The sequence below is a fragment of the Electrophorus electricus genome, chromosome 7, assembly GCF_041902795.1.
Source record: "Electrophorus electricus isolate QZ-2024a chromosome 7, ASM4190279v1, whole genome shotgun sequence".
In the NCBI taxonomy this organism is placed as follows: Eukaryota; Metazoa; Chordata; class Actinopteri; order Gymnotiformes; family Gymnotidae; genus Electrophorus; species Electrophorus electricus.
The window spans coordinates 29,166,911-29,181,922 of NC_137503.1; the positions used below are offsets into that span (position 1 = coordinate 29,166,911).

The 15,012-nt window shown below is 45.0% G+C and overlaps 1 protein-coding gene across 4 annotated transcripts in view; it reads left to right on the forward strand.

Annotated features, from left to right (window-relative positions):
• Positions 1-11,102, forward strand: part of runx2b (RUNX family transcription factor 2b) — a 28,450-nt gene extending 17,348 nt beyond the window's left edge. For 2 of the 4 annotated variants that reach the window (XM_081718207.1, XM_081718206.1), the window contains 3 exons: positions 4,764-4,937; positions 5,722-5,880; positions 8,110-11,102. In XM_081718207.1, the coding sequence (XP_081574333.1) occupies positions 4,764-4,937; positions 5,722-5,880; positions 8,110-8,591 (815 nt within the window). In that variant the 3' untranslated portion in view covers positions 8,592-11,102. The remainder of the gene's footprint in view (positions 1-4,763; positions 4,938-5,721; positions 5,881-8,109) is intronic. The other 2 variants (XM_081718208.1, XM_081718209.1) reach the window with 1 other exon arrangement.
• The last annotated feature ends 3,910 nt before the right edge of the window (positions 11,103-15,012 follow it).

The following is a 15,012-nucleotide window of genomic DNA, read 5'->3' on the forward strand; positions in this document are numbered from 1 at the left end:
GGGGGGGGGGGGGGGGGGGGGGTGTTGTAGAGAGACTGTGTAAAACAGCAGAACAATGAGAGTGTTGAAAACCTGGTGTCACATACACATCTGTGCACTGACACCACTGTGTTCCTCAAGGATGTTTTTTTTCCACTCTTTTTCATCTTTTATCTCTCATAGAGAGACTTTGTGCAGATGGGCCCTCGTTCTCCCTATAGCGCCGCCCTGTGCTCGCATGCAGCCGGACTATCACACACTCTCTGACACTTTTAAAGAGGGTTGATATTGTTTTTTCATTTTTCTCCTGCAGTGTCATAACTCTGTTTTTGACTGTTTTGTTTGTGTGATTTATATTTATGCGATTTAGATTCAAAGACCGAATTCCTGAAGATTAACAGTTTACACCCCTCAGACTGTACCGTGCTTTGCTGCAGCTGTGTGTGTGTGTGTGTGTGTGTGTGTGTGTGTGTGTATATGTGTGTGTGTGTGTGTGTGTGTGTGTGTGTGTGTGTGTGTGCCGTTCAGGAGTAGCTCCGACATTGCCGTAACCCCTAATAGCACTCATTAAAAGTCATTTGAGCTAATAGATTGGGCGGGGTTGGTTAAACTAACACACTTGTGCTAGAGGCCCCATGTAATTATAGAATGCATGTTGGACTGTCATGCTTTGTCACACATTTCGAATGATCTTTGTGCTCTGTGTTTCTCCACTTGAATAATCACAGTAGTGGAATGATGCAATGTGCAGGGATTAGAAGAGGCCAGGTGCTACTTGGAATTTAACAGAATCTTAACATATTCTTCTCATTGTTTTGACACTTCAACACATCAAGGTGTTGAATGGGAGCAGTAACTGGGATACAGCAATAACAATGACCGAGGCGTTTGCAGAGGCGGTAAAAAGGATATCGCTGGCTTTTGTTCAACACCCTCTGCTCTACAGACCACACAAGACCTACAGACATCATTTAACCTTGCAGCAAATGTAGAAAAGTGTCAGTTTCACTCGGCCTAGACTTCACTTAGGGCAGCGTTTACAATGGGAACTGCTCACATAAAACCAATCCAAACAAAGGAGGAAAACAGAGGTGCTAGCGTGTGTGTGTGTGTGTGCGTGGGTGCGTGTGTGTGTGTGTGTGTGCGTGCGTGCGAGCGTGCGTGTGTGCGTGTGTGTGTGTGTGCGTGTGTGTGTGTGCGTGTGTGTGTGTGTGTGTGTGTGTGCGTGTGTGTGTGTGTGCGTGTGTGTGCGTGCGAGCGTGTGTGTGTGTGTGCGTGTGTGTGTGTGTGTGCGTGTGCGTGCGAGCGTATGTGTGTGTGTGTGTGTGTGCGTGTGTGTGTGTGTGTGTGTTTGTGTGTGTGTGTGTGTGGGGGGGGGGGGGTTAGATTGAGTACTTGAGCTGAGCCTGGGTGTCTGTGTCTGGTGTGGACAGCCAGCCTGTGCATCAGAGCTGCATCATTACAACTCAGGAAATACAGATGGTGCTCTGTTAGAAGTCACTACTTTCATATGAGCGTGGAGGTGATGAAGGAGTGTGCCTGCGGTTTCAAGGGGCTGAGGCCATTGTAGGTTGTGTGTGCGCATGCGTGCTTGTGTGTTAGTGTGTGTGTGTGTGTGTGCGTGCGTGCTTGTGTGTTAGTGTGTGTGTGTGTGTGTGTGTGTGTGTGTGTGTGTGCGTGCGAGCGTGTGTGTGTGTGTGTGTGTGTGTGTGTGTGCGTGCGAGCGTGCGTGCGTGTGTGTGTGTGTGTGCGTGCGAGCGTGCGTGCGTGTGTGTGTGTGCGTGCGAGCGTGCGTGCGTGTGTGTGTGTGTGTGTGTGTGTGTGTGTGTGTGTGTGTGTGTGTGTGTGTGCGTGTGCGCACTGTGCATACCCTTTCCCAGCCTGGCTTGCCTCCTAAAGGCTGAAAAGTAAAGACCACACAGACACCTGGCAGCTCTCCACGACAATCTGACTCTCCATCGCTCTCTCTCCCCCTCTCTGTCTCATTTTCTCCGAGACCTCATTGAGCGTGGGCGTCTGGCTGTCACCCATGCTGTCTTTTTCCCCTCTCTGCTCTTTTTCAGTCTTGTGCGGCTCTCTCTATCGCTCCTACTGCTAAAGAAACATCCAGCAGCAGCAGGGAGAGCTCTTCTCTTGCCACTGCAGAGAAACGCCTTCATCTCTCTTCCCAGATATTTACTCGCTGCCTTCATGATGTCACTGTTACTGCTCCATCCTGATTCGGTTTATTCGTGTTCCATCCTGATCGGTTTATTATGAGTCTGTTCCTTCGGTTTGCCTTGTTTGTTCTTGCGGTCAAGTCCTCTGCTCTCGGAAGTGCCTGACACATCCCTCACCCTCCGACAGAGCCACTGTTTATAGCCCTTAGTCGAAATGGCCACACATACTGATATAAGGGCAGCAGGGAAGTCTCTGATTGTATCTCTTTACGCATTTCATTTACTGGTTTGGGATCAGATTGTCTGCTTAGTCAGGGCTTTTTGCTATCAGGGATGATATGACTGCGTGGCTGATGGTGCTGTCTGGGAATTACCTTCACAAAGTGACAAAGAGCCTCCCTTGGTCCTGCTAATCAGGTCTGTGTCAGCTGGAGATCGCATATCTCATTGCACATGTTTGGCCTGGTTCCAGTTGGGCCAGTCAAGCATCTGGAATGAATATGTCCACACTTCCACTCACTGATTGGACAGGGAAGTATTGGCTATTGAAATCTCACGCTGTTGTCAGGGAGATGATGGGAATGTTTGGGACTTTCCCTCCAGTGATGATATCATCCAGTTTCCTGACTCTGTTAAATACCTCCTCCAATTCACCCTCACTCCTGGTGCTAATTCCCCAGCACCAGCTGACAAATCACATCGCATGGCATCCAGAGGTGTCCTGCGTGAGCCCTGTTTTTGGGCCTCAGCTCAAACACGACGTGTTTACAAAGGTCTACTTTAACAGCTACTACCATTAAGTAGTTTTAATCCTGTCTGAGAACCGTTATGGTGCCTTATGTACCTTAAGCTCTTGCCAGATAATCCACGGGAAACCTTAAAGAGGTTTTCTTTGCACAGGGTGAAGTATAAATCAACGACGTGCCATCCCAAATGGACTGACGACTATTTAATATAATGAGTGTTCACTCCCATCGAAGTCTATAGCTGTGCGTGGATACTAAGGATCTTTGTCACAGTTCATGTGGAATGCTCTCTAGCCCCCCGCAGGGTAGTGAAAACATCAACCTCCCTAACTTTGAGTGTATAATGCTCCTGCACAGCCAGTGTTCGCAGTAGTGTTGAAGACGGTCCACCTCGTCTCTGGGCACAGAGCATCGCATTTTGTATGAAGCGCCGGGAAATAAATCTGCACAAAGCACATCTGTGTCCACAATCCTCCCCCGCCTTTAATTTATTTTAATATCAGCGCCTGGGCTTCCACAGGGGAGGAAAATTAAAGGGAGTCTTATAAATTGGCCTTGAGAGCATGCTTTGCACTCAGTGCCCACTGGTTGTAATTGCATTCACAAATGAACAATGGAATAGGTTTTGTAACAGACACAGGATGGGATGTATGTTATTGTATAAGTAGCATGCATAGTATTACATAAAATATCTATCACCTACCCCATACCTATAATGCATCAACTGTTAAAGATACGTTTTTTTTTTCACCGTGTGGCATTTCCTCTTTGTCTGTTCATTCTCTCTCTTTATTTCTCTCTTTCTCTCTATCTCCTTCTCTTTGTCTGTCTCCCACCTTAGTTTGAAAATTTGCATGCTGTTTCTTTGTTCTCTGAGCACAGTCAGATTAGCTCAGATCCTGTGCTGCCTCTCCCTGGGCCAACTGGACATGTTCCAGCTTCAGTGGGAGTTTCTCTCTCTCTCCTGTTTGATATTTACTTTACTGCCTTTCCAGGGAAACCGGTGCAGGCCTAGACAGACAAACCGGGCCATTTTAATGGGGCACAGAGGTGGGGGCAGCTCTGCTCAGGGCCTCTCAAGTCTCTTATACCCCCTCTGCTATGGCTGGAGCAGGCGTGGGGCACCTGTGGGCCCTTAAACAGCCTTGTTATGGCTCTCCCTTAAAGAGCCCCCTGTAGGGCCACTGAAGAGAAGGCCGTTGCTCTAGAACAGGGAGAATTTAAAACTCACCTAGGGTATGCTCAGCCGTTTGTGGAGAATCCCCAGAATGCCATTTGAAGGCAGAGACACATGATTGCGGGACACATGATTGAGGACATTCTAGATTGATATGCTAGGCTTAAGGGCTGAATGAGACACGAATGTAGAAGGAAATGGAACACCTGTCTCGTTTTTATCCAGCACATTCCGTCCCAGAAGCCTGCTGTGTTTCAGAATACAGATTGTATTAAAGCAGATTGTATTAAACAGATACTGAGACAGCAGGCTTCAATGCACCATTAGGGAATTATAGTTCTGGCATTTAAGGTCCTAAATGTACTTGTGGTAAAGCAGGTTACCATATTTCTGTCACTGCCATTCTGCAAGCGTGAGGAAATATTTGTTTTATTTAATGAATAATTCAGACGAAGCTAAAGCCCTGGTAATTCGTCTATGTCTGTGGGCAGCAGGGTAATATCTGCTATCGTAAGGGTCTCCAATTGGCCCTTTGGCGCTGCTTTTTTGTATTTGGTCCAAAGCTGAAAAATGTCGTTCTGCTTGGCCTATCAGATGACTGACATGACTTAATTTGAGGTGACCCTGGTGATGAAGCAGTCCTGCGGTGGCATGCGGGTGGTCCTGCTGACGTCAGCTCATGGGCAGTCTCGTCTGTTGCAGGACACAGGCCGAAGCTGGATGACTCCCCCAAAACGGGCCTATTCTCCGACCGTCTGAGTGAGCTGGAGCGCATCCGACACACCACCATGAGGGTCGCCGTGCCAACGCAAACCCCTCGTCCCTCCCTCGGCAACCCCACCTCGTTCTCTCCTCAGGGCCAGAGCCAGATCTCAGGTACAGGCACGCTTGAGCTTGCATGCAGTTCTCACTTCTACCGTTATTACTAAACTGTCCCACGCTTCTTGGCCTGAAAAGTAGTCTAAAGTTTTGCATAATCTTTTGATACTTGTTTCGGGAGACTAAAAACAAGTTCAACGCTTAAACTAAAACCTCAGCCATGAGACGATCTTAAACTAGCTTTCTTTGCGTCGGTTCAGTGAGTCCTCAGAGCTCACGGGACAAGTTTCTTCCTGTCCATGAACGGTTGGGTCAGTCACTGGTTATTCACTCAGGAGCAACAGTGAACTATACTGCGCAGGGGCCTGTGGAAGCTAAAATGGAAAAGGGAGGGTGGACAGTGTGTTGTGTATCTGTTAAGAAGAGGGCGTATCATCTGTCCTTAACTAATGCTCTGTAAGGGCATCTCTTGTGACCTGGCTATTGTTACTGCATTCTACTGTGCTATGCCAGCAGAACGTGTAATGGCTAAGCAAATGAGTAATAATGCAAAGAAACACTGCTGAAGGAGTTTTATTTGTTTTTATTGTATTTGCTCTAAAACCTGGTGACTTCACTGGAATGCTATCATCAACTTTAAATGGTTCAAATTTGATCAGACATGCACAGAGTGAACACACGCACAAAGATACTCTTGTCTGTTACTGAAACTAGGAGTGACACATTGCTCTCATACTTTAGAATATGTAATATTACAGTAGTAACTATGCAGCAAATAGGATGACTGGGTTTAATCTGTGGGAATACGTCTCCTTCTCTTTGCTGGGTGACACTGGATCAGACCTGCGCCAGTCCCAGTCCCCCCCGTGGTTTAACGAGCAAGCGTACCCATCGTACCTGAGTCCCATGCCTTCCCCCTCGGTGCACTCCACCACACCTCTGTCTTCCAGCCGGGCCACAGGACTGCCCTCAATCAGCGACGTTCCCCGCCGTCTCCCAGGTAACCCTTTCCTTCTCCCCGCCCTCAACCTGTAGGTGTGACCTCTTCCCCTCACCTCACACCGCCATTGGCTATGGTTTGCGGGGCCAGGGGGAGGTGTCTACGTTTAACTGTGGATTTTTCTTTTTTTTGATATTTTTACTGGCTCGTCTTGTTATCTACAGTCTGCATTTCTGAAATTGTTTGCTTGTCATATGGTGCGTCAGAGTCCACGTTCTGTTTCACTCAGTCGCAGTCCATTACAAATGTAATGTGACGTTAGCCACATTTTCATTGGCCTATTTGGCGGTGGATGTGCAAAATGGGATGTAAAATTTCTGAAACATCAGCTACCAGAGAGTGATGGAAAATCCTTTTTATCTGAATCAGAAAAAAAAGCGATTATTTCTTTTTCCTTCCTGCAAGCCTTTGATCTTGTGCCGAATATGGTTAATAACAGACTAAGGCATAATAACAGGCCAGTGGCAGGCAAATAAAACAGGAACCCAGGTCCGGTCGGTGCAGGGCCTAATATGCTCATTTGTCCTCTGTTGCCCTGCTCTGCCCAAGTGCAAACGTTTAGATGTGGGCCAGTGGGTTTCTGCCTCCAAACACCTGTTTGAGCCAGGGCCAGGTGACTGGGTTTCATGCTTTTTTAAAATTTCCTCCCAGTCTCCTGTGCCTGGAGAGGCTGCAGGCGATTAAGCGAGTGGCTCCCTGGCGTGGCTGCTGTTTGGCGGTGTTTGAACGCTTGCCACCGTCCCCGTCATCTTGCATTACCCTGCTTGCGTCAGCCAGCAGCAGGCTATGGCCCTGCCTGCTAATAGCAGCCATCATCTCAGATAAGGCCAGTGCTGTTTGACACATCCTGCTGCCAGCCAAGCAAACAACAGTTAGGGGGAAAAAAAATCCCTCCTGTTAAATGCGGATGCCGCTGTCAAACGTCATTACACTCCACTGTCATCTGAAGCCGACAGTGTAATACCTGCTAAAAGTATATTTCCTTGCATGGCAAGCCGCAATGCCAAGCGAACCTTTAGCCAGCGACTGAAAGCCTGCTTATATGTGCAGGGCTCCCATCTGGCTCTGACTCCAGCACTGTCTCTTCTCAAGCGTTGTGGCGTCCAGTGTCGGTGCCTGTTTAAGTACAGCCTAAACACAACTTTTATGTGTAGATGAGTGTGGAAAGTGGGCGGTGGCCTCGTTTGAGCTGTTCTGCGCTTTATGCTGAGCACACCCTTTCTGCTGCCTGGGGCCCAAGAACCATTATTCTGAAAGGTTCGAATCAAAGAGGTTAAATATAAAAGAGAAAGAGAGTGTGTGGTGTATGGGGGGACTAGCGACAGTCCACGCCTCCGCAGTGCGCCCGCACATAATCACAGTCCCCCTGAGCGCAGACATGGTGACAGGAAAGACGCCTTGTGATTTATGATAAGAGCGCTGCGTCTGGGGTCGTGTGCCCCCCCACGCACCCACCCACCCACACACGCACTCTCCACTCCGCTCTCGCTCTCTCACGTTTTGGCACAGAACTAATGTGAGCAGAGCAGTAGGCCATTAGTGCTGTGTGATTTGGGAGGTGAGCAAGGGAGAGTGCATGAAGCACAGAGGCTGGATGGGACGAGGTTGTTGCCTGGGTGTACCAGATACCAGGAGCCCACATCTGAGGCAGTGCCTGTCTCCATGTGCTACTCGCCACCCCCTCAAAAGTGTTTCCAAATGTGCGCCTACTTATGCAACCCCGACTGTGTTTTAGGTATACGCTGTGGCCAAGTTACACACATATACACACACACTCGTATACACACACACAATTTACTCAAGCGATATGCATACCTAAGTATACACAGGCGAATTTAAACATGTGCAGACACATAAACAGGCATATAAATAAGCTTGGAGATGTGAAGCCAGATGAAGAGAGGCGCATGAGCGTAGACATGAATACACATACACACGAGCTTGTCTTGGGAAATAAAGGAGAAATGCCATAAACTATTTTAGCTAATCCAGTGACTCAATCCAGTGATTCAAGTTATCTGTATTGAACAAAATTCAAATCCCAAAAAAGTTTCAGACCTTTTCAGACGTTGGGTTAAGATGCAATATATACAATCGTTGTTAAAACTTCACAGATTTTTTTAAAAGTCAGTAAAGTTGTAATAAACTGTGTTAAAATGATTTCATCCGAGCCAGCAGGTTATCTGAATCAGGTCAGATGACTAAATGTGCGTTTCCTGTTGCCCGCAGGTTCGACAGACCTGAGTCCTTTCCCTGGCCAGTTTGAGCGCCAGTTCCCCGGTTTCTCCTCACTCACCGAGAGCCGATTCTCCAGTCCACGAATGCACTACCCAGCCACCTTCACCTACACGCCCACGCCTGCCTCCACGGGCATGTCACTGGGCAGTGCCCATTACCACACCTACCTGCCCCCACCATACCCCGGCTCAACCCAGAGCCAAAGTGGACCCTTCCAAAGCAGCAGCACCCCCTATCTCTACTATGGGGCCTCCTCAGGCTCCTACCAGTTCTCCATGGTTACGGGAGGAGATCGCTCGCCGTCCAGGATGCTCCCGACGTGCACTAGTGCCTCGACTGGCACCACGCTGGGCAACTCCAGTCTCCCCGCCCAGGGCGATGGGGCCGGCGACGACGACGGCAGTCATAGCAACTCGCCCACCATCCTGAACCCGGCGGGGAGGATGGACGAAGGGGTGTGGCGGCCATACTGACCCCACCCGCCTGGGCCACAGAAACAGGATCATGAGTGACCCTGTGACTCTCAGACAGGGCAACTCGCAACCATCGACGTGGTTTTAAAGCACAAACCCTAGCAGGACTTCTTGCTGAGCTATTCTATTTACGCTTTGTTTATTTTTAAACCTTGTAAAACATGTTCTTTGTTGTTGACAAGTATTTATAGAACAAGGTTCTTCAAAGGGAAGTATTTTAAAGCAAACCCCTGCGACAGTTGTAAGTTGTATAACTGTAGTATATGAGCTATTACTCTGAGGAGCTCTACTCTGATAGCTGTCAGCATCACTTATGGTTAAACGAGTAGATATGGTGTGACTGGTTTTGTTAGCTCTCATCAAAGCTGTTACCCTTAGTGGACACTTAATTTTTACAGACAGTTTAAAGCACTGAGCAGCAGTGGCCTTCAATTGAATATGACAAACAAAGTTTGTTTTAGGATTAATTTTCTTTTTTAACTTAAGTAATTTAAATTATACGTATTTGGTGAGAGGATACTGAGTTGTAAGTTATAAAGCCATAAATTAACTAATGTATTTGGAACTTGATTCATAGAGGGAATATTTTTGTAATGCATCTATGTTCAAGTTGATAATAGAATTAATAGGTAATTTAAAATGAGTTTAATTTTTCCTTTTTTTCTGTTTATACTATTTTCTAAATGGCTTCTGGAATAGGATTTCTACATCTTCATACAGTACCTTATAGAAAATCTCTATTCTTATGTAGCAGGTAGGCATTCTGAATCGTTTCTTTAATGCTTGGTACTTCCACCTCTGATGCCCTTGTAATTTTTTACTTCAAACCAAAGAGATGGTTGCATATGCTTCGAAATGTTTGCTAAATCATAACATGCTTCCTCTCACTTGTATGCAGTATGCTCAGATATTTTGGTCAGTGTTAACCGTGTTTAATTAGAAAATGGCTGCAATCTGGTCTAACAGAAATAAGGGCTATAATAGCGAAGTACCAAAGGCACAGCACATGAAGGGGCCTGCTATGTGCCCACCTGAAGACTGGATACGTTTACTGGAACCTAGAATGTACCTAATGAAAGCCACACGCAATGCACAGGCTCAGAATATTGTGTTTACCCTCGATGCAGATGTCGCTCAGTTTCATGGCAGCTAAAATCATTCCCTAGACGATCGGCAATTTTTCTATATGTCTAAACTTGGAATACAGTTAAGTAGTTTTTCAGCTAGTCTTATATCTTTTAATACCATCCCGGATTCTGGAGATTAAGGCCTTTTTGTCATTATGGAATGCTAAAATGGGTGGTCTCAGTAACGATCGGATAGCTTTAACGCCCAGGCCAGGAATAGCTGAATCAGTTTCCAGCTCCATGATATGTTCAATCGGTCCTTTTCGTGAATACTGCAGCACCAAATGTTGGTGTAAACATGCAATACTGTGGCATTAAAACCTAGCCCACAGGTTTCGATGATCCCCGACCATGGCTTTAAAGGGAAACCTTTGTTGTTGTTTTTTATTTTGACTTAGAATTGTTGTTGTTGTTGTTGTTGTTGTTGTTGTTGTTGTTGTTTTGTAATGCAGGGGTTTATACTTGCAGTGCAATGTCATGCTGAGTCATATCAGTGACTGCTAACTTTGCCTTTCCTTTTGACTCTATCACCAGTGCCTTATACCTTGCAGAGAGTGTATAAAACAGGACTGATGTCATGGGTGGCCTGCCTATTGAACTCAGTTGTGCTCATTTATGAGGTTTTCGATATCCCAGATCTATTTAACTGTATTTTACTGAGACTCAAACTCATAAAGAAGACATTTACACAGTCAGATAAGCAACGCACTTAGTCATTTGTGCAGTTCACATGCACCATCACACCACTCAGTCTGATTGAATTAACCGTGTCATTGTGAGCCAGAATTATGCCCTAACTTGACATATGCATATATATTTTGAGTTTACAACTAAGCTTTTGTCTATTAGCATCAAAATGCACATTTATTTTTTATTTCATCATCTCTGGTGGATTAAGTCCAGTTCAGTTGGTTTGTATTTAATGAGAAATACATCATTGTATGGACTTGTATGGACTTAATTAACTGCAAGAGGGGGCAGAGCTTAAAATTTGTTTACAAAATGTTTACAATATTGTGATTATAGATTGTTATTGTTCGAGTCAAATAATCCTCCCCATTTGCATTTTCTGTGCTTATTATTCATTTTCTTTATATGTAAAATATTTCTCTTCCCTGGTAAATCCACCAGAATAAGGGAAGCATTTTGTAGCAGATTTCTCTATGGCGCTTGCATGCTTAACTTGCACAAATGTGTTTTATTTATCTTTTTTTCTTGCCTGTGAGGTCCCATCTCTTATATCTTTATGGAACAACAGCTAAACAGAATGACCATCAGGACAACAGTGAAAGAAATTGGCATTTATAATTGTACATTGTTTGAACTTGATTACTTTTAAGGGTAATACAAATAAATTTTGCAATGATTTTGTGATTCTCGAGCAGCTTCTGTTTCAGTGTTTTGTATTACCTGTTTCTTACATTTCTGACTGTTTTTTCTTCACTGAACTATTTGCCAGACTGCCACTTCTGGCTTTTGCTTGGTTCTCTTTGTCTTTACCAAGCACACATCCCTGACATGGGAAGATGGTCAATGTCCATGCAGACAAAATCTGATGTTTTCAATTTTCAAAATGTCATTACCTTATCAGTAAAGCAAGGGAGGCCTGGCCAGGGATCAGAGGGCAGGTGCCCTCCAGGACCTTGGCACTGCTGGAGAACACATTGGCTTGAAGTGCAGAGTGGATCAACATTAGCTCTGGAGAAGCCGAGCTGGCATCATGCTGCTGGCTACAGCCGTGCTTTCGTCTCCCTGCCCTCGGTAGAACCAGGCCTCCGAGACTGGGACTGTTCTGTGTTGTTTCAAGACATAACAGACAAAATCAGAGAGCACTCCGTCTCCAGTTTTCTCAAAGGCAAACTGGGAGCATTCCAGGGATTTCCCTGAGTATGAAGTGAGTAGGAAAAGTGGAGCAGGGCTCAGGTTCGCATTCCCGTCGTTCCGATCCACATCTAGCAATTAGGATAATGAACTGGAGAGGAGTAACCAGAGACAGCTATATGATATTCCATAATGTGTGGGGGATGGCAGGGAAGAATCTTGGAAAAAAAAAAAAGAACTGCTGTTCTGCAAAACACCAGTGCTGAAAGGTCCGACTATTTAAGCTGAAAGTGCCTCTAAAAGCTTCTTTTTTCCTCTCTTTTTTTCTTTTTATTTTGCGTTTTACAGTCAAGTAAAGATTCACAGTCAAGTAAAAATAAATTCTACTTTGAACGTCAATCCTTGAATCTTACACAAGACAAAAGATAGGGCAATAGGGGTACAGAAGCCAAGGGAAAGACGTTACACTGGCCAGTCAGCACCTCTGCGTCACACGGCCCAGGACAAGCTTGACTCTGGCACAGTCTCAGCAGTAGGACGCCTGTCTTGCAGTCCACCTGAGAGGAGCATGAGGGTACATTAGCACTACATGCTCTACTCGGCCACATTCTGTCTGGGCTCTGGCCTGTTCCCTAACCTGCCCTTGTACTTCTCACATGAAGGAACATCGTATTTAAAGCTGAAAAACAGCTTTTCCTATGTAGCGTGTGCAAACCGCTCTTTCCTCAGGTGGACTGCAAGGCTGTGGGTGCTGCTGATCCGCTGGTGAGGTGCGTGAGTCATCTGAGGAGGTGAGGACACCTTTGGACTTCTGGGACTGCCGAGTGATGTTTCATCGGTGGTTAAGCACGCCCTCACTGGCCTATCGTACTATACGCACTAGAGTAAAGCATGGTGAGATCAAGGATGTTTATACATATATGAGTATTTTTTCATCTTTCATCTTTTTTGTGATGTTTTTCACGCTTATTTGGCCATACTAGTAAAACTATGGACGGCATCAAATTTTAGAATAAAAATATGCTGTTTAAGTTTAGGTAACTTCACATTTCTGTCAGAACATACTGCTATTTTCTGGAACAATCTGAGACGTTTCTGCATTTTAAATTGATTTTTTTTTTTTTTTCTTTTTCTTAGCGTTTCAAATCAAGTTGGTTCACTTGCTCCATCTAGTGTTCAACTTCAAATATTAATTCATTGCTTCTGCTGAAAGATGATAGGACATTAGTAGATAAGAAAGCCCCATTCTCTGTACCTACTGAAACTAATTTAACATAAATATAACTCTTCCCTACAAGACACTACATTGAATTTCAGCATGTATTAGTTAAAAATAGAGAAAATGCAGCATTTCAAAAATATTTTGGTATTGTCATAGTCCAAATCATCACAACGATCAATTTAAGGACTAACCTTGGGAAATGTTAAAGTTGTTGAGGTCTTTCAACACATGCAGAGAATTGGACCATTTTTCTTAACTTTACCTTAAAGCACTGAACCATGAACCAGATGGCCCATAATAATAATAATTGAGAAGATGTCCTAATATCAGTACCATGGACAGCTACTACGCAAACAATAGGTCTCTTTGTTGAGAGTTCATATCAGTGCCAGGAGGCTCGAGTTATCCTCCATCTAAATTGTCAAAAACTGCTCACAACGATTGAGTGCCTCAGGCACCAGAACATTTGACAGGACAGTGCTGTGTGTTGTGCCAAAAATTCATGCAAAACAGGCCTTTTCCATATGTTCGAGCCAAGCAGTAAAATTTGAAATATTTGGACAGAAACTCCATCTTCATATGTAGCCAGCCATCGAGGAGCACAGACATGTTTCTCATCAAAGGCATGGCCATGTAAACCTTTTCATGGGACTGAGTGTTAATTGAGAACTAATGAACTGGTAACATAGAACAGTCCCATCATGCTTGCACAGGGCTTTTATGATGACTGACACACAGTGCTGGTGACACTACGCCAATTATATCTGATTCTCTGTTTTGGAAAATGACAAAGTAATCGTGGCTGTTGCTGCATGCCAGACCATTCCATCGATGTCCGAACCTGCTTCTCATTTAGACTCCGGCCCTAGTCTCCGAACAGCACAACGTGTGTTATTATATTAATGACAGATTTTATGGTTTATGACTGGAAAGTCAAACATTCTTGATTTCCTGGGGAGAGCGCGATGATTTACAGGGCTGAATGATAAAGTGAATTTTCTTGACAGCTGAGGACCTGTGAGGGCTTCTGTGGGTGAGGCAGCATGCGGAGACAGCAGATCGCTCTCTTATGTGGAGAGATATACTGTGCACTGGAACACAGCGAGAGGAACTCAGTTGTCCTCATTCTTCATTCAGGCACCAAGTTATGTCATAAGAGAATTATAATAGGCCCAGACATACTGTAACTGCCTGTGTACCCACATCCTGCCCCTGCAGGAAGAGCGACTGCTTGAAATATCAAATTAAGACTCAAATGTCAATCTTTTCGCTGAAGCTATAATCAGTCTGTTAATGGTACATACTGGATCCCATGCTAAAAACCAATACAGACCATTGCTTTTATAGCACTGGCTTTAATCAATCAGTTTTGTGGGTGCATGATATAGTAGGCCTCTTGATCCACCAAGAAATAGATCCAAATGGTAGCACTTTGATCTGGAATCAGGATAAATTAAGTACCTTGCTTTGCCTCCACAGCACACAGGATTTGGATGGATGGGACTCAAGGTTGTGGGTGTGAAGCAAGACAAGTCACCTAACAGACCCTGCGCCTGACGTGCAGCTGACGTGACATCCTGACAGAGCGGCGTGCTCTGGAGCCAGACATGCCTCTGGTTAGGTCATCAGCTCTACACTTGAGCCGCAGGCGTGCGCCCGTCATATCAGTAATCCACTTCAAATCCCACCGCAAGTCACTCATGCTGCAGACCAGGAGGAGCTGGGCCATTTCACCGGGACTGGGAGGAACAACCCGATACTTGCTTTCCCTTACGAAAAGCCTGGATTTGTGTTTCTTCCACTTTGTCTTAATAAAATCTATATCCTGTTTTATGACAGAATGTTGGATCAACGCTTGATCTCCTAGACCATGATTCCACATCAATCTTTAATCATGAATTACCGCAGAAAATAGATAATAAAGAAAGGCCTCCATGGAATTATAAATGACAATCCACTGTTTCACCAGGGTGAAATACCTAAATGCTCTCCTTATTGACCAGGGGATCCTAAGTACAACAAAGCCTAAAAAACCAACAGGCATAAAACATTTTAGTGAGTCTCTTCCTGATCTCACTGGCCTGTTAATCATTTTACACTGTAGTAATAATGTCTGACTTACAGGCTATATTTAATTGATCATTTAGTAATTTTTTAAAAGAAAACACACATTAAGATGCCTTAAGCTCTTTATTATGCATTAAGACTTTGCGTTTGGCATGGCGGGCAGATTGAGTCTTAAATGGCACCA